We start from the raw sequence: 20,025 nt of genomic DNA, 5'->3' as shown, positions 1-20,025 counted from the left end.
GAATGAGCTGGATCAAATCCAGTGCCCTTGGGCCCCACTCATCACTCATTTCCTCACCAACATGGACCCCTGTGTCTTTGTGCTTCAATGCCTGACATAGCAAAGCTCATGCTTCCTAACTCCAATTTAGGTCATAATCCCAGGGCACAGAAGTGATTTCCGGGTTTGATGAAAAAAGGAAGGTCTGAGAGTCCTTTATCCACGCTGCATAAAGTTGGGAATGCTGTGGACCTGGACCCAATATGGCGAAAGACAAGCATCCCTTCCATGACTGTATTCAGCTTGCAGCATTGGTTGGCCTGGGATAAGGGGCTCTTCCAAAGAATCTCTCTGTTCCTAAATTGGTATCCTGGTGGCCCATGAAAATTAGAAACCAGTCAAGTGGTATCTACCTTTATTGAGCAAGGCAATTCTTTAATTATTTAACCTTCCCACTTCTGAACATGTGTGTGTCCCTGTCTACTGCCCTTAATCTTTAATCTGATTTACTTTTCTCACCGAGAATTAAAATCAATATCGCCCCTATTCCATTCTGCCTTAAACTCTTATTTAAGCTAATAAAATCATCCCATGATCCCTTTATTCAAAAGAAGCTTTGTGCAAAGTCACAGCTATTCATCATGGCCACTTACACCATGGCCCAGCTGGAAATGTGAAAGGCTGGGTTGGAGGTACCTTGTAAATGCATTTCAGGACTCTGTGTCCAATTGTGATGGCAGAAGAGGAGAAAAGGTCATATCTCCCAATGATACATTTATCAGCTGTCACAGATTTGAGGACATTCGGATTACACAAGCAATGCTTGTAGAGAGAAGTATTTATTTACTGTAAAACTAAAGACCACAGAAAATGGTAGAAGGGGCTGTTCCCCACGACCCTCCACTAACGGCATAATCTTGCCATGTAGATGTTGTCTCCCCTGGTTCCTCACACTTTCCATAATTCTGATGTCATGGTGGCTTCCCTGTGGAGAACAGTCAGGGATCAGGGTTTGTTCAAGTCAGAAAAAGGAGATCTCACCACTCTGGGCAATCAGAAATTAAAAATAGAACTCTATGTCATTTCTAGATTTTGGATTTGTTTTCCAGTAGACCCATTGCTAAAGACATAAGAGATGTCCCATATTAGGCTTAACTGAAAATTATTAGCATTTATTTCACTTCCAATTATAGCCTCTTAAAATACACACACACATATATTGAATATGTTGATAAAACATATAAACTGGGGCCTGGAGAACAGAATACTCATGGTAAATTTCATATGAATTTATAAATCCAGTAACTGGATACCATAAACCACACACATTATGTGGGTGTCTACAAAGTCATCATGGTTCTTGGAAATTTCCTCTTCAAAGTGAACATGTGTGCATTTGCAGAGAAAAACAGAGTGGTTTCTTTCAACTGAAATGTTTTTCCCAGTAATGAGGCATTGTTTTCAGCAAATTCAAGGCGGAAAGGGGCCAACATGCCTGACTCTTCAAGCAGCAGAATGACCAAGGTTCACCTCTCTCTATTGAGGACGACGTCAAATGTGAATCTCGTTCTAACCACCGGCATCACACCTTTTTAAATGTAGCCTTGACTTGAACTAAAGAAAAACTACTTTGGGAATAAAATTAACTGGCTAAATTCACCCATCACCATGTAGCCTTTATTTTCTTTTCAGAATACCCAGATCCTTCTCCATCACCCTGGTAATGACTGTACTACTGACCTTAGAGCTTATATAAGAATTACCAGGATGCATTCTCCTTTTGGGGCATTAGACCTGGACTCTTACACTTGGAGAAGGGGTGGTGAGACACCTGTTCCATTTCCTGGTCTTCTTCCAACTAATACGTACTTGGACCTTATCAGTAAGTTGACAGAGTAGATGGCAGAGCAAAGAAGGCACTAACCTCCTTAAGGTCCACTCTACCCCTGGTGAGAGCCTCCCCTGAGATTTAGCTGTGGTTTTTAGTCCAGTCTCTACTATTAGCTGCAGGGCTTTCGCTATCACTCAAAACTTTTGAGCCTCAAACTCCTCTGCAAGAAGACATCTCTTTACCCATCTTGCAAGGTCATTTTGTAGTGTGAAAGAGGTGATGAGTGTGAAATATGCCCAGGATGACTTGTATATCCTGGTGCATAACTGGCAACCACTTGGCAAGTGTCAGTTACACTTGAACATGCCCCGTGCTGTGCCACCATTCGCACTGTGCACCCAAGTTCGACCTGTTTCACTGAGCACTGAAAATAGTAACGGCAAAGGGAGAAAGCTGTGATAATTGCAGGATCCGTCATTCAGGTGCATAAGGAGGGTTGGGGATCTCTAAAAATCTGCATTCATTCCTCCCTGTAAAAGCAACAAGGACATCTTGCTAATTGAAGTGTATTAGGGATGACCTGTCTCTTGAATTACCACACAGCTTATAACACGTGGTCAGCTAATTATCTAGCTCTTCAACAGCAGAAGCATCTTCCCAAGATAAACTTTATTTCTAAAAGTGTAAATTAGGATGAGGGATTAGGGTGCATGGTTACATATTCCAAACCATCACTCTCCTCAGCTTGGAAATCCATGCTTGTAATCTCAGGGCACGTCCCAAATTTGTCTAGGCAGACCTCATTTGAGAGCATCTCAAACCAATGAAGTATCTTTGCTTCCCGCCCCCGTCATTGAGATCTTCACATCTCAAGTTAGCATCTCGAGAACAAGCCCTTGAGTATAAATCATTTCAGCAACAAGGCTTAGAGAGAGAATATAAATTTTAGAAATAAGAGTTTAAATCATTTTCCTCATTGCCTTTGACATATGAACTGAGGGGGAGCTGTGTACTCAAAAATTGTTTTTCATGTTAATACATCGAAATAAGGCACCAGTTTCAACTGGGAAAGTTCGAATTCAAAAGTATCTGAATAAATTTCACAAACATTGTCATTGCTTTGATGAGGGTTCCCTTCTCCTGCTTCTAACTAACTCTAAATCCATTTCTCACAAAGGTGGTAAAACCCGCCTAAATTATTCAGGATATTCTGGTGACAAACTAATACATACAAACGTGTCTTCAGATCGTTGAAAAACATTTTTTATAAATATGGTGGTCTCACCATTGTTCTGACCCTTGGGTGGCATATTAATAGCAATTCTCTCAAGATTCTTGGATTTCACATTCAGCGAATCAGATATCTAATATAACGCAGGAGGACAATTTTACCTAATGCCTTAAATGTTTGTACCTTCAGATAATGTATGTAAGAAGCTTTTTGTGAATAGCATTGTGGTATACAAATGCTAGTATTTTCACTAACATTCACCATGCATGCATTGTTCCAATATGGGCAACAGCCATTTACGCTGGAATCATCTATTTTGAAGAATAAACCCTTTCATTATAACTCAGTAACCATAATCATAACCTCCAACTATGGTGTTGCTAGAACACCTTAAAGCTCTAGTTCTGGAAGAAAATTGCAGAATCCTCAATATAATCAAGACAAATCGGTTGGGCTACAATATCCTTATGATAATCAAATTTGTTTTGGTCCCCTCCCAAAGTCATATACTGAGGAACCCAATCAAATGCCTTGTCATTATATGAGTCTTCCTAGACATTATAGATTCAATCATTTCTGTCAAAATACCACATGTTGTAAAAAAGTGACTCACCCTAGAAGCTGAGTATCATTTCTGAACCCTGTCATTTTATAACGGGCATTATAATATCAATCTCCTCCCTGTATGTTTCTGAGAGATTGCTATGTGATGTAGAGTGTTATGAGAGTGTTCAGCAAATTTGCCAAATGGTAGACTGTTGTGGTGTTTCAGCTTAAATGGATAGGTCTGCCAACCCATGGCACACCATTCTATCTTGGAGTGGCTGCTCTCTTATTTATAACATATACTAAGGTTAACCCATGAGGTAAGAGCTTTGTCGTATGTAGACTATGACTGTGACCCATGCTTGAGTCATGACCACAACTGAGCGTCACAAACAGATAATTTCTTTTTTAAATAAAACAAAACAGAATAGGATAGAAAGAATCAGAAGTGACCACTCCAGTAAGAAAAAGATCATTTCGGGAAACTTTTGTTTCAGTGAAATATCTGTGTACTTCTTACTGGATGATGATGTCAACTGTGTATCTTATAAAGTTAAAGCTTTGGCATTGGAACACTTGGCAGCATCAACTTCTAGAAAAATCTAGGGCCGTAATAGTGATTCTGACATTTAGCCCTCATAGCAAAAATCCATGCATACTCCAGTATTTCTCGGAGTGTCCTATGGGACAACTGGTTTAGAATCTCTGGAGAGCTTGTTAAAATGGAGATGTGTAGTCTTACCTCAGAACTACTCAATAGGAATCTCTAGAGGTAAGATTGGCCATCTTTGGTTTTAATAGTCTTCCTCCTTAAGAATCACAGGATGTCTTTCATCGCGCCATTTTCCCAGGAGCGACTGGTTTCTCCAGTATTTGGGGCCTACATTAGACCAACTCTCCGCATGGGCATGGCAAGTAACTACAAAGACCAAATGTCTGATGTTCAGACGAAATTTCCATTTTTCTCTAAAGTTACAAATGGAACAAAACAGTTTTGCTTGTTTTCCATAGCAAGTGTTCCTGCTATAGACTCTACTCAGGATTGCTGTCAATCCCTCAGCTGATGGTTATTCCCTTTGCTGACTGCAACCCCCAACACTGTGAACTAAAGCGGACCTAACAGACCCCAAAAGAGATCACTCACTTCACCCCGTTTCCTCACAGAGTTGTTCTGCTCAGAAATTTGCCTAGAATCTTTTGGATCTCCCCACACTGTTTACATCACAAGGACAACCTCTACTCTTATCCAACACATAGTGACCTTTCCTCTCTTGCTTGCACACTTGAAGACTAAAGACCACAGTGACATCTGAACCCCTTTCGGTCATCCAGCAGACATTTTTTTGGCATGGCTTCAGAAGTACAGGACGTGAGGGATATTGGCAAAGCCATTCTGGGGAGAGCCCAATGCATTAAGGCCACCCTGAAACCGTACCCCACACCTACAAGCTTAAAGTAAGAAACACACTAACCAAAGTTTCTAAGCTTGTCTTGCAGAATGGCAAGGACACTGCAGATAAATAACTTGCTGACAGCGTCCTTCAACTAAACATCATGCAGGTGCATTGAGGGACCGGAATGACCGATCGGCAAACTTTGGATGTCATAGGCCAAAATTCCACTGCATGCAACACATGGAACTCTCCCGAATTTACACATGTGACCCATGAAGAAATATGAAAAGCAGTCGCGCCTGTGCAGAGGACTCCTAAAACTTCAGCCCCTAACGCCCTCCTACTCCCTTCCTTCTACTCCCTACTTCCTTGATAAATATCCCACAAAAAAGCCACTGGAGAAGACTGATTTGAGAGCTTTGTCTCCTGTCTCCCTGCTTGGCTGGCCTGCAATAAAGTCCTTTCTTTCTGCAAAAGACATTTGCCTCAGCATCTGGTTCTTCCATAGTGCATTGGGCAAATGAACCCACTTGTGGTTGGTACCAACTCAACATGCATCATTTCCTTGTCCACGTCCTTCCTCCACAGGGCCTGGCTGGAGACGTCTACCAAGCTCAGAAGGGGAAATGCGGCTAGAAGGAGCCCCCTGGTTCTTCCACCTCCATGGAAATACCTGAGGGTTATGTTTCATGGGCAGGCAGGATCAGGATAAGAGGCGATACCAACCGTCGCATGAACTGGGCCGCATCCTCCGTCAGCCTCTGCGTGAGGTGGTCGTAAGACAGGGGCTGCTGCGTAATCTCGTGGTTCTTCATCAGGAAGCAGTTCAAGGGCCGGAAGTAATAGAGGAAGCACACCAGGAGGCCGAGTATCATGGCCGCCAGGAAGAGAAGGCAGAAGAAGAGCAGGTTGGGTGCATGGAGCAGCCCCAGGCACTTGAGCACCGCCAGGGTGAGGAGAGCAATGGCAATGACCTGGAGAGGGATGAAGACCAGCACCCTGATGCCTGTGGTGAATACACTGCCCTCTCCAGGCTTGCAGTCTCTCAGGTTGGTCACAGGGAGCCCGTGGAAATAATCGAAGCCGTGGCTTAAAGGATGGTGACAAAAGTCGGTTTTGTTGTGACAGCTGGTCCCAAGGTGCCACTTCCCTGACAAGACAATTGGGTGACAGGTTTAGTCCCAACAAACACCCTGACTGGAACATCAGCTTCAGATTCCCACATGCTGAAAAGTAGGATCTTTCTGCATATTTATGAGCCCAAGTCCTCTTCCTTAGGACCCTACAGGTTTTCACTTACTGTTCCACAAACAATACGGTATTAACTACTCACTCTACCAGAAAACAGAAACTAATTTAGTGATTGAAAAAAACAAAGACAACAAAAGACAAACACCTAACATATTTAATAAGCAGAAAACAAAACTACATAGAAAAACACAAGTTTTTCTGGGGCAGATATCTTTTTAAAGACATTTCCTTAAAATTAAAGTCTTAGAACCAACTTGATTTTGTTCCTTGAATGTTAAAAGTTGAAACGAATCCTTTCTCAAAAAACAACCTCTGAGGCATGAGGAAATCACACTCATAACTCAGCAATTATTTTAAACACCTATGAACATTTCTTATAAAATGTTAATTATACTAAATTAATACGGGCCTCACAAAAGAAAAAAGGATGATGGTTTTATGATAAGATGTAAGAGGAAAGAGAATGGTCATTTTGCTCCTATGAGATTTTCTACGATTCATCTGATGACCTACAGATCCATGCTTACCAAGTACAAAGGAAGAAGGAACAGAATCCACGGGAATGTCATCCTTACCAATGGAACAGAATCCATAGGAATATCAACTGAGACAAATTCTGACACAATTTGAGTATTGAAATGTAAAATGAAAATTTTTATCAATAGCATGGTGTGTATATGTTGTTTTTTATGCTCTGTGTGTGTGTATAATTACCTATGTATCTATCTTGTCTATCTCATCCATCCATCATCCATCCATCCATCCATCCATCCATCCATCCATCCATCTACCCATCATCCATCCATCCATCATCCATCCATCCATCCATCCATCTACCCATCATCCATCCATCCATCATCCATTCATCCATTCATCCACCCACCCATCATCCATTCATCCGTCCACCTCATTTATTGACCTATCTGTCTCTATCACCTATCTCCTCTGTCTTTCCATCCATCCATACATACATCTGTTCTTCCATCTGTCTGTCTGTCTTTCATTATCATCTATCTATCTATCTATCTATCTATCTATCTATCTACCTATCTCTTTCTCTCCCTATCCATCCATCTACACACATACACACATACATACATACATACTGACACATATTTACACATACAAATAGCCCAGACAGGCACATTGTGAATTGAATTGAATGTAATTTAGAATTGAAATCATTTCTTCCCTATTTAAAGTTGTGCCGACTGTGTCTGCAATGTCATCCTTAAGGAGCCTGCCCTCGTGCCTTCCCCAGTCTCCCTCTCACCCTGCCCACATCCTTGCCTCCCCCTTCTCAGCTGCCCATACCTATCAGAGCTGTTGAATAGCCTTGATTCTTCAGGAGCTTGGCGAATGTAATCTCACTGGTGGGAAGTCCTCCAGAAGAGGCCGAGAAGAGGAAAACTCCCACTCTGGACTGAGATACCATTCCTGAAGCAGGAGAAATCAACCATTAAGACAGGAGCTGGGGGATGCCCTGAGGAGGACAACGGTCACAGCGATGGAGCCAGGTTACCTGATCGGATGGGGTACCGGCCTGTCATGAAGGCCGCCCTGCTCGGCGTGCACAGGGGTGATGCCGCTAGATGCTGAGTGAGTTTCACTCCCCCTTCGGCCAATCGGTCAATATTGGGAGTCCTAGAACCAAAGAATTACGTCATTCAGGATGACCCTGAAAAAGCAGCTTTCTCTGTGAGTCACCTCCCAATATTCCCAGGAAATGAGAGCTGCACGGGGTTGTGTGAGGTGGGAGAGGGGCGGGGAAAGGCAGAGGTGACCCAAAACCGAGACTCAGAATGAGAAGGAAACCATATTGAGGTCTAAATGATGCAGGTCTGACTTCTCCAGGGGGCCCACCCATGCCCTCAGGGGACTCCGAGCTCCTGTTCTCCTTAGCTCTGGCTTAGCAGAGACGGACCAAGTCTTGATAATGGGCTGCTGCAAGGAGAAAGAGTGAGACATGAGTGAGGGTCAAGGCCTCACTATTCCCCTACCCCTGTCCCCACAGTTACCTCTGTGCCCCTAAACAAGAAAGCCCTGAGGGCAGCCTGATTCCTCTCTTCCCAACCACAGGCAAAGGGAGGCCCTCAACCATTTCTCACCAGCCTCTGCCTAATTTCCACACACCCCCAGGGAGAAGGGAATAATGGGACTCCATGTGTATTTACCAATGAACATCAACAAATGGGTTAATATGGTCCAGGAAAAAGAGACACATGCTATTGTGAAAAAACGACATGCTGTGAATCACTCACATGCTTTCTTGGCTCGTGTTTTTTTATGCTTAATAAATACTTATTTATGGGCTAACTTCTAGGATGATGCATTATGCAACACAAGTCCTTCTAGTGCCTTTGCTCCAGGAATAGATTGGCCAATCATCTTAGGAACTCATTCCAGACTTCCTAGGCATTCAGAAATGAACGTGTTTCAGATCTTGTACCATGCCAAGCTCTTATCCCATATCCTCCCCTGGAAACCCTGGACCCTGTCTCTCCGCCAGGCTGGTCATCTTCTGTCCTTCAGTTCGGGCATAGATGGAATTCTCACGGGCCTCCTATGGCCTATGGAAGGGGCCTGTTCCATGTGTAGGGAATCAGTCATACTCCCCTATCACAGCAGCTTCCTCACTATGAAGGGATGGCATGGCTAATTGTGCTCTCCTCCAAGACGGCGGCCTGTGGAGTGGGAGCATGCCACTTGTTCACTGTGGCCCCACAGCCACATTCTGCATTAATGCACAATGCAAAGAAGATCTTTTCATCGCATTTGTCATGTCAAACTAGTCTCTCATCTATGAGTTTAGTTTATGCATTTAATGGACAATATTTCAATTGTCAATATTTGGTTTTGCCTTAAATCACTAGATTTAGAAGGTTCAGAAGACTGAATCTGCATGTGTATTTGACTTAAACGTCCTAGTGCCTACATTGGGCTATCGAAAAAATTTGACTTCTTTGGGGTGTGATATGATAAAATATAAAGTGAAAAACGTAATTTAGAAAGAATTGAAATCTAATATGGAGAGTAAGACAGATTTAGGGTAGATATTGACACGAATTCTTCCTTGGGATTTTATAGGCTTTTTTTCCTTTTGATAATTGGTAGAAATTGAACCTTAAAGGCGTGATTGTAATTTTTTAACTAAGACAACATAGTAGGAACAGTAATCTATTCCCTTAGTAAATTTTAGTAATGTTATATCTAATATTATATTAAAATTATATTTATTATATGTTATTTAAAATAATATATAAGATGAAAAAAAATAGAAATTATAACCCTGACAAGAAAAATTAAATTATTAACAAGGTTTATGTCACAAATGTCAAAAAGTAAGATCTAAACTTTTTACAAAACGAGGCAAAAGGTGGGGTAGAAAACATACATGGTCAATTAAAGTTTTAAGACAGCACTGAGTGCAGATCTTAACACCGTACATACTTTTACAAATCTAACAAATGTCCTAGGTAAGCATACATTTTAAAAATGACAAGTAACATTTGATGCGAAGATTCGGGTTGGAACTGATATATATTTGGTTATGGCTTACAAGCCTCCTTATCCTCAAAAGAATAATTTACTTCATTTTTGTTTGATCTGACACATTTTGTTTGATGAAACACACTTCTCAAGATGAACTGTCATGATGAAAAGAAGAGGCCAGAGGAAATGGCATGAACATAAATCAGTGTCCCATGGCACTTAGCAATGGGTCCATCCCGGCTTCAGACAGTTAGTATTCAGAGATCTCACGAGAAAATTCTAATAAAAGCAAATGATCTCTTTCCCCTTCTTCTTTAATTTAGTTTGTGTTGATCATTTGTGACATGAACCTCTCCACAGAACTACTTTTATGTCATGGTTTCCTCCTTATTATAAAGAGAAAATGCAACGCTAGTGCCAATATTCTACTACACAAGAACTAGCTTTCCTTTATTTATTTATTTATTTATTTATTTATTTGTGAGGAAGATCAGCCCTGAGCTAACATCCATTGCCAATCCTCCTCTTTTTGCTGGGGAAGACTGGCCCTGGGCTAACATCTGTGCCCATCCTCCTCTACTTTATATGGGACGCCGCCACAGCATGGCTTGATGAGCAGTGCGTCGGTCCACACCCGGGATCCGAACCTACGAACGCTGGGGCCGCCAAAGCAGAGCACATGAAATTAACTGCTACGCCACCGGGCCAGCCCCTAGCTTCCCTCTTTAAACCAAATGGTCCTTAAAATATATCTTACATTAAGCTGGTTTCATGCTGGTTTGGCTTAGACACCAAACGCCCTCCTCGGTCCCTGAGTCCAGTTCCCATTGTGTTTTTCCTACCATTGCAGTCGCCCCTGGCTGGTGAAAATTCTGCCCTCATCCAACATGATACTTGTCCTTCTGACATTTGTCCCCAGCCAGGGTAGCTGGCTGATGATTGAGAACAGCCTGGGCAAGGAGGGGAAGGAAGGTGTGGAGGTGACAGTGAGTGTCTGACAAGCCGAGATGGGATGGGGCACCAACTGGGACAAAGTCAGATGCCAGATAGAGAAGTCAGCACAGAAGAGGTGAACCAAAGGGAAGAAACAAGGGAGAATATCAAAGCAGCAGCACAGTGGCGGCGAGCAAGAAAGATTTATTATGCGTATCTTCCGAGGGATCTCTCTGAGTCTATCCCACTGACTACACTTACTGAAACAGATCAAGCCACCCCTGCCTTCCTACGCCCAGATCCATATGTGTCTATATGAAGTCATGCATTGAAGTGTGCAGTGTGGAGGGCTGTAAATGTTTCCATGTGGGCTGTGCTCGGCAATGCTGTGAATGTGTGTTCACCATCACTGGGGACCGCCGCCTATGAACAGAGCCATGTGTTTACATAGCAGCCGTGTCACCCAACCTGAGAGTCTTGTTTCCATAGCACCCAGGATCTCCGATGCCAAGGTCGTCAGCCATCAGCAGGACAAAGTTCGGCCTTGACGCTGCCCAGCTCTGGCTGTCACACAGGAACAACAGCAGAAGCCAGAGGATCTTCATCTTCCTGCAAAGGGCAAGGGGAAAGAGAGAAGTGAAGGACGTTGGTGCGAGGTGGACCTCCTTCTCTAGAACTTTCCTCTCTCCTCGCCCACATTTCAGAAGAGGGCATTCTTACAACCTGTCCACCCCAGACAATGTGTGCTCCAAAGAAAGAATCTTATCCTCTTTCCTGTGTGTTTGTTTCCAAAACAAATATTTCCTTTTCCGTGGACAGCGACGGCCTCTCGATTCTACCCTAGACCAAAACATTGGTTCTGTTTAGAAAAACGGAAATACAACCACCTCTCGCTGTCTCTTTACAGAAGGCGGGTTCTGTAATTAGCTAAAAGTTCTCTGTTTGAGCACTGGAGAGACAGACAGGTCATTACAATCAAATTTTCAATGTCACATCCTTTCTAAAATGAGCTATGAGTGCCGGTGTAGGAGCTTTTCAAAGGGAAACATAAAAACATACGCAAACTTTCCAAAACTCAAGAAGCAGGAGGTTCGTAGCCTGGGCAGCTCTGGGTGTTTGGTAATAGGTCAGAGTGCATGCACCCAAGGAAGGGAATCTGGCCATCTTTGACGGCTGTCATCACAACACACACTCACTGTACCGCAAGTCATTCCTTTCAAAAATAACAGGCTGGAGGAATCTGGAGGAGGATGACGCTGAGGCGCACACACCTGAAACTCTCTCTCTAATGTCATAGAATTTCCAAGTGAATATTAGAAGAGGAAGAGAGCCTGCAAGCTTCTGAGCAGCTGGGGGCCAGTAGCATCCTCAGGCCCTATCACCTTGGTTGAATACAGGGCAGTTAGATGTCCACAGGGCTAGACTGAAGGATGCACCCACTTGAGCTCTCCTGCTCATGCTGGGAGAACTCAGGACCCGGGGAAGTGAGGGAAGACCTTAGCAGAACCTATGGCATGAGGAACTCATGGGGATGTGAGGGGGCCAGGACACGTAGATCCCACTGGAGCTGTGGGGCTACACCCAAGGCACCAATGGCCACGTGGAGCAAGAATCCCATCATGGTTCGTCTGCACACACCTGAGAAAACAACCTGGGCCTCAGCAGACATCTGGCTGCCCACTCAGGAGGCCTTCCCAGCCACTCCTACACTGGTCCTCCCCATTCTCTTTCTCTGCTGCCTGTTTTCCATAGTGCTTATCCTCACCCAGCATGGGAAGCGGAATAATGGCCCTGTCCCCAAAGACATCCGTGTCCAAATCCCTGGATCCTGTGGATATGTTCCCCTACACAGCGAAAGGGATTTTGCAGATGGGATTAAAGATCTTGAGATGGAGAAATTATCCTGGATTGTCCAGTTGGCCCATACAATCGTAAGTGTCCTTATAAACGGGAGGCAGAGGGATATTAGAAGAGGAGGGTGACATGACAATGAAAGCAAGGTGGAGAAAGACGATGTGATGCAGGGCCACGAGCCAAGGAATACAGGTGCCTCCAGAAGCTGGAAAAGGCAAGGCTTCCCTAGAGCCTCCAGAAGGAACCAGCTCTGCTTATACCTTGACGTTAGCCCCACAGGACTCATTTTGGACTTCCGACTTCCAGAACTGGAAGATAAATGAATCTGTGTTGTTTTAAGCCACCGACATGGTTCTAGTTTGTTACAACGTTATGGGAAACCAATTCACCTGGTACATCGACCAGGTGTGTTGTGTGTTGTGTGTGTGTTTGGGTCACTGTTCAATCCTACAGCACAGAACGGTCCTTGGCACGTATCAGGCATTCACGTTTTCGTGTCTGTCATGTTAAGGCTTTGCTCAAATACCTGGGGTCCTCGGCAGTCTGCTCATATTCAACAGGGAGACCCGGGAAGCTGGCTCAAAGGCCTGTAAGTGTGTGTGTGTGGGACTGTGGCCTGTCATTGGCCTTGATGGCTCCAAGTCAGGCCCTGTAAGCCTTTTCTCATGGGCCTGTTTCTCCACCGAGCAACCCCTCAATCCCCCGCTTGGGGTGTGGGTCCTGGTGGCTGGCTGCATTCTGGAGCTAGAGTAAGGGAAGGAGCTGGCATGCCCTCCCTTCATGACAGGGAAGTTCACTAGTCTTCCAGTTCCAACCCTTCGTCTTCCCTGTGGCCTGAGCTGGGCCTGATGTCCAGAGCTCGGAGCCTTCCTGATGCACTTTCTCCAGAGAACCAGCCTGTGTCTTGCTGGGATGTGTGTGTGGGGTTGTCTGGCTCTGCAGATTTGGGACTGAGATCTAGAAATCCAACCTCTTCCATAAAGACATGCAAATAGTCCTTTGGTTTTCAGTCCCACTCCTCACCCCATCTTCAGAGGTATCTGCAGCTTCTATTTCCTGGGCCTTTCTGTGGTGCTAAAATCACGCTTCTTGCTGGCTTCTTCAATAGGCAGGGAGGTATCCCCTTACCCTCTCCTGCTCAGTCAGTGCCTACTCTGCCATTGATTTGCCATCTTCCATCATTCTCTGTCCATCTCTTGGAAGGGGCCCAACATGCATGTTCAACCTTCCAGCTGGAACCAGAAGCCTTGGACGATTCCCTCTCATCCAGGAGGACTTTGGCTGTCTAGTTTATTTTGTCGTTTCCTCTCTTCTCACTCTGTTTCCATACTCCAGAAGTTCTGCTGCCCCGTGATGGGTTATCAGTTTGGATCCAGAGCTTAGGTTGGCAGTGGCAGTGGGGAAGCTGTTCACCAGGCTGCCCCTCCAGGCCAGGGAGAGGCCTGGCTCAGTTGCCAGATGGGTGGCAGGGAGGTGTGAGGAGAAACACCACAGCCCCAGACCATGTTCAACATCAATGTTCTTCTTAGCCTCTTCTCACAAGTGCTGGCAGGTGGGATCCCCCAGCCCCCGTTTCCAGCCCGAGCCAGCTTCTTGCCCCCAACACCTCCCAGAGCCAAGTCTGTGATTGTACCCGCTCCGACCCTGAGACTAGGAGCCAGAACTCATCGCTTTGTCTTTCTGTTCCTCGCTGGGCGTCAGAGCCCCTTGTGAGCGCTGCTATGCCTCTGTTCTCTCTTTAGGCTTTGACTCATTGTTAGGTCTTTGGAGCACAAAGGTACCCATCAACGTGTGCACTCGCAGAGCCACCTTGACCTTACCCTTCATCTACTCTTCCAGCACTCCAGCTCGCTCGCCGCCCACAGCCCCCCTGGAGTCACGGAGGACGCCGGAATGCGCTCCTCTCTGAACACACTCCCTGACACTAAATAGTCAACATTTGTTGACTGAGCAAATGAGGAAATGACCACTGACAACCTTTGTGGGTGCAAGAGTGGAAAGTTGCTCTCCTCCCTACCTGGACTGTAGGCACCATGAGGGCAGCGGCTGGTTGAACAAGTGTCACCCAAAACGGCATAAACTCAAGAGCTGACGTTTACTCTTGACATCGAATTAGAAATTCCTCACTCTGACTCAACCAAAGAAGGTGATTAAGCTGGGCCGTGAACTGTTTTTTTAAATGGTTGGAAGGTTTTACGGGCAATAGCCGGATTCAAAAATTAGCATCCGTCTCTAAATATAAAGTGAGACACGCTACAAGTTTCGAAGATTCCTAAAGGCGCCCAATAGTAATGCCTACGAAATGCTTAGGTTTGGCACATCGGGTGTCCCTAAGTGGATTTAATGGCAAGCAAATCCATAACTAATACCAGTAATATAGAAAAGACTATGCTTAATACCTTCCTGTCCTTGTAAGAATGCCACGTATAACATTCACACTAGAGAAGGCGAGAGCCATTAATGCTGTGGGGGTCTGTTTCTAGCTAGCTAATATTTTCATGTTTTACTTAATATAGAAAATAAATAAATTTATGTTCTTATTTTAAAACTAGAGTTGTCTGGGTGCTTAGTACACAACAGGCACTGTGCTTCTTCATCAAGTCACCTGTGTGACAAAGTAACACGGGAGCACGTGTTTATTGAATTATGTTTGACTTAGCCTTCTCAGAGTTAGTCAACAGGGCACTCAGCCTTGGCACTACTGACATTTGGGATTGGAGAGTCCTCTGTTGTGGGGGGCTGTGTTGTTCACTGGAGGAAGTTTAGCTGCACCCCTGGTCTCCACCCACTCGATGCCAGTAGCATGCCCTTCCATCCCAAGTTGTAACACCAAAAATGTCTCCAGACGTTGCCAAATGGCCCCCCAGGGGTCAAAATCATGCCCAGTTAAGAGCCACCGAGTCAGTCCTAGCCTCTCATCCTTCCGATCAGCTATGAAATTGTCTGTGAAGTTATCACTCCTATACATAACATAATTACTATTCATCTCCTTTGCTCTCATCTGTGGGCGGGTTGGCTTCTAGGGAATGATTCGAAACTCCAACCATCTGAGGAACCGCGAATTTCTCCTTTGCACCCACAAGTGCAACTTAAATGCTAACAGATAATGTTCCTCGGCCATAACATGCCCCACCAGTTATGGATGCCCTTAAATTCCTGTGCACATGGCAATGATCTGGATAAGGCTCTTTCAAGAGAAGACTAGGTTCTGAGCATTCCATCTCTCCCTTACCTGTTACTGACCTGTCAGTACCGGTCCAGGTGGCACATCTCTCCCCATCTAACCTTTTCATCCACAGTTATCCTCGCGAATGGTCACCTTGCCAGGCGCCTTTCTGAACCCCGATCAAAGCATCCTCACTCTCACACATTGGGAATTTGGAGCAATATCTTCCTCTCTCTCTTGACCTACTTCCCATCCACCCCATCTCACCTCTTTCCCTTTCAAGGATCTTCCCTTTGCATAAAAGCAAACTCGGCTCCCACGATTCCCTTCCTCTAAAGATAACCAAGCAGGGAAATGTGACTCTTCAGTTTGGTATTCCGGCAGCCACTCTCTCATTCCTAACTCTCCCCTTAACTCTCCCTTCCGTGGCTTTTATTCTCTGTTTGTAGAGGAGTAGAGGAACGAGTGGAGAATTAAGAGTCAGGGGTCTGGTCCTGGCTCAGGGAAGCAGCTATGACATCTTGGGCATGAAGCATGATCTCCTCATGCCTCACTCTCATCCACATTTACTAAGATGGAGTCTCTGTCGTAAGGCATCAACTGAGATGATGGCAATAAAGGGTTCCCACAACATCAGAGTCTCGGAGAGATATCTGCACTCCCATGCTCACTAAAGCATCATTCACAGTAGCCAAGGTATGGAAACAATCTAAGCGTCCATCAACAGATGCATGGATAAGGATATGGTATATATATACGATCTAATATTATTCAGTCATGAGAAAGAAGGAGATCATGCCATTTGTGACAACATGGATGAACTTGGAGGACATTATGCTAAGGGACATAAGCCAGACAGAGAAAAACAAATAATGTATGATCTCACTCATATGTGGAATCTAAAAAATAACAAAAGTTGAACTCATAGAAGCAGAGAGTAGAATGATGGTGGCCAGGGGCTGGGGGGGTGGGGAAATGGGGAGATGATGGTCAAAGGGTACAGCCTTTAAGTTATAACATGAATAAATTCTGGGGGTCAATGTACATACAACATGGTGAATTCAATTAATAATACTGTACTGTATACTTGAAATTTGCTAAAATGGTAGATCTTAAGTGTTTTCACCATGCACACACAAACACAAAAAGGTAACTATGTGATGTTACAAATGTGTTAACTTAATTGTGGTAATTACTTTACAATATATATGTATATCAAATCATCATGTATTTATTTTAAATATACACAATTTTATTTGTCAATTATACCTCAATAGAGGTGGAAAAACAGAGAACAATCCCCTGCCTGCCCCCAAAGAAAAAGAAATAAAATGTTTCCAAAATGATAAAGCGCTAGACAAATGCAACTTGTTAGGAGTGCTTTAATCTATCTATACCTTTGCAACAAAAGCAATTCACTGACAGTTCAACCAAATCCGTTCCAATTCAACGAAAGCTTATGGGGCAAAAGGTGGATAAAAGACATTGTGACAGTCTTATGATGGTTTCACGGTTGAATGAGACCCAGAATCACCCTGCAAGGCTCTGACCGGCCAAACGAGGGAATCCATGAGTACAGAGCCCACTAAAATGAGTGATGGAGTGGGAAATGTGGCTTCTGCAGATGAGGTTTCAACCCTGGCTCCCCTGCTTGGTAGAGGTGAAATTGAGAACCATCCACCTAGCATTTTTGTCAGTATTTTCTTTGGTAAAATGGGGATAATCATAATAATGCTTTATAAGTATTATTGTGAAGATAAAATTATATACTTAGTACTATGATTCAATAAGGGAATGATAGTTAGGGGCCAACATTTGTTAGTTGTAGTCATTCTCAGCATTATGATTATAATTTTGTGTAGACTATAGTAAGTACTCTAATAGAATTTTAAACAAAGATGTGGGAGGCCAACCAAAAGATGGTCAGAATGACACCCCTTCTGGTATTCACATCTTGTATAATCCCCTCCCCTTGAGTGTGGCTGGACCTCGCGACTTGGTTCTAATGAACAGAAGACAGAAATAGTGATGGGACATCACTACTGTGATTAGGTTGCAAAAGACTATGACTTCTGACTTGCTAGCTGAAATGTTCCTCTTGCTTGATTTTGATGAAGTGAGTTGCCACATTGGAGAGACCCCTGTGATGAGGAACTGAGGGAGACCTCTAGCCAACAGCCAGCAGGGATATGAGGCTCTCAGGCCAATAACCTATAAGGAACTGAATCTTGCCCCAAACCATCTGAGTGACTTTGGAAATGGATCCTGCCTCTGTCAAACCTTCAGATGAGAACACCAACCTGACTGGCACTTTGATCACAGTAGAGAAGCCAGCCAAGCTGTGCCTGGATTCCTGATGCCCAGAGACTCTGAGATAACAAAGGTATGTTGCTTTAAGGCAGAAAGTTTTGGGGTCATTCGTTACATAGCAGTAGATAACCAAAACAAAATACAATAGCTTAAGATGGAAAGTTCAGTTGTCTTAATGAGAACCTGAAAAAAGCTTTCCATGGTGGCGGCTCAAAAGGTCATGCTGAATGTATTTTAAGAACATGTTTCATTAGTAATGAGTGGTCGGAATTTATATAAGAAATTTAAAGATACATTGCTCAGCTCACCAACTATGTGAAAAATGAATTTTTGTTTTACAACTGAAAGTTGAAAATGCCAGGAATGGAAAAATGTACTTATGGTATCCCAGAAGGATATGGTCGAAAGAGAGATTAAATGGAGCCAAATTCTGTCTCTGTGTGAGTCTTAAGTAAAGTTTCACCAAAAAATCCAGCCCAAAAATCCAGGTTCATAGGCCTACTTTGGGCTAGTACGCTTTTATCATACACAAAAATCAAATACGATTTTTTGAAATAAATTTTGTTTTGTTGTATTTTTACTTTTATTCTAAAGGTACAGAAGAAAAAAATATAAGCCAACTAACTATTCAGAGACCCACTCGGGTCATATGCTTCTCTCCACATCCTTTTTTCTGTGCTTGTTGTGTAAATGGCTGAGTGCACAGCATTCCAACGACCATGTGCCCTGGTGTTTTGTTTGCTTTTGTTTTTCCACACAGAACTCTCACTATGAGACGGAGAAATGTCTCAAGAAACAGCAGGGGTCAGACATGGAGGGCACTGTCAGCCCACTAAGGACATTTATCTTTATGCAGAAGTGATGGCGAGACAGGCAAAATTTCAACCTGCGGGTGACAGGTACATTTGGTTTGCATTCTCAGACGGTCATTCTGCTACTCCACAGTGGATGGATTGGGCAGAGACTGGGGTGGATGTGAACATAAGGGGCATGACACTACAAAGAGGTGGTACCCAGACTAGGTGGGGGCAGGCAGGAGAGAACAGAACCGATTTGAGATGCGATCAATAGAACTTGGTAATTGATTGGATATGAGGTGTAAGAAAGAGAGGGCAGTCAATGATACTTCACCCTGCTCTCTGGAAAGATACTGGGGCCATTAGCTGTGAAAGAGAACAATGAAGACAGAAAATGTTTGGGGTTTAAGATTATGAATCTGCTCCGTGTTAACACGTCACCACAGTAAGAATCAATTGTATATATGTGTGATCTTTGGGAAAAATTCATTCCAATTTTCTGTGCTTTTTGATAAGAGGGTTAGTTGAGGCGCAGAACTTTTTTATTAAAATTAAACCCAATGGGGTAAAGCCCATTAGTAATTATTAATATCTGTACTAATTTTTGAATTGCCAAATGGTTTTGGTTAGCTCACTGTGACAGTATATCATTAATTATACCTCTAAAATGTGCCTGGGGTAGATAATATTAGGCCTAGGGTGAGAAATTTCATCTTGCCCAATTAAGAATGTTGGAAAATTTGTTTGTTAATAGCCACTTAGAATCCCATGGCATATAAATTATTACTGTCTGCAGTAAACCGACCTTATTTTTTCCCACAAGCGTGGATTAGAACAAGGTGCTTATAAAGCTGTTTCAAACTATTAAAACAGAGCTAGTTGTTAAAAGTACTTAAAAATTAAATGCAAGTGCTCCAAAATATTAAGAGCATAGCACATTAGCTTCCGAAAAACTGCATAATTTTCCCCCTTAAAAAATTATTTTTCTGGACCACCTTAATTTGGCAACAAAGCAAGAAAACACTTTTTGAGAAAGTAGCTATTCCTAAAACAAAATTATGATGAAGGAGAGAGCCAAAAGAACATTTCCATAACTAGAGATGTAATTACATTAAATTTGTTCATTAAAAGAAAATTAACCCTGCACTTCTATAATGGAAACTTTACCACGACAATAAAAATGTTCCTGATCTATTTGCTCCATGGGGAAAGAGGCTTATTGAAAATAGAGAAAAATCTAC

The 20,025-nt window shown here is 43.5% G+C and overlaps 1 protein-coding gene across 1 annotated transcript in view; it reads right to left on the bottom strand.

Moving 5' to 3' along the window:
* LOC147911623 (steryl-sulfatase-like) overlaps positions 1–20,025 on the bottom strand; it is a 106,674-nt gene that overhangs the window by 72,119 nt on the left and 14,530 nt on the right. The window contains exons 2-5 of the mRNA XM_087427917.1: positions 11,126–11,266; positions 7,755–7,876; positions 7,547–7,669; positions 5,708–6,131 (exon numbers count right to left, since the gene is read on the bottom strand). Coding sequence (XP_087284043.1) covers positions 5,708–6,131; positions 7,547–7,669; positions 7,755–7,876; positions 11,126–11,262 — 806 coding nt within the window. The 5' untranslated portion in view covers positions 11,263–11,266. The remainder of the gene's footprint in view (positions 1–5,707; positions 6,132–7,546; positions 7,670–7,754; positions 7,877–11,125; positions 11,267–20,025) is intronic.

Source organism: Ceratotherium simum, chromosome Y, assembly GCF_057802395.1.
Source record: "Ceratotherium simum simum isolate JZ-2026a chromosome Y, ASM5780239v1, whole genome shotgun sequence".
In the NCBI taxonomy this organism is placed as follows: Eukaryota; Metazoa; Chordata; class Mammalia; order Perissodactyla; family Rhinocerotidae; genus Ceratotherium; species Ceratotherium simum.
The sequence above is the reverse complement of the archived record's forward strand: the minus strand, read 5'-3'. Positions and strand labels throughout refer to the sequence as shown.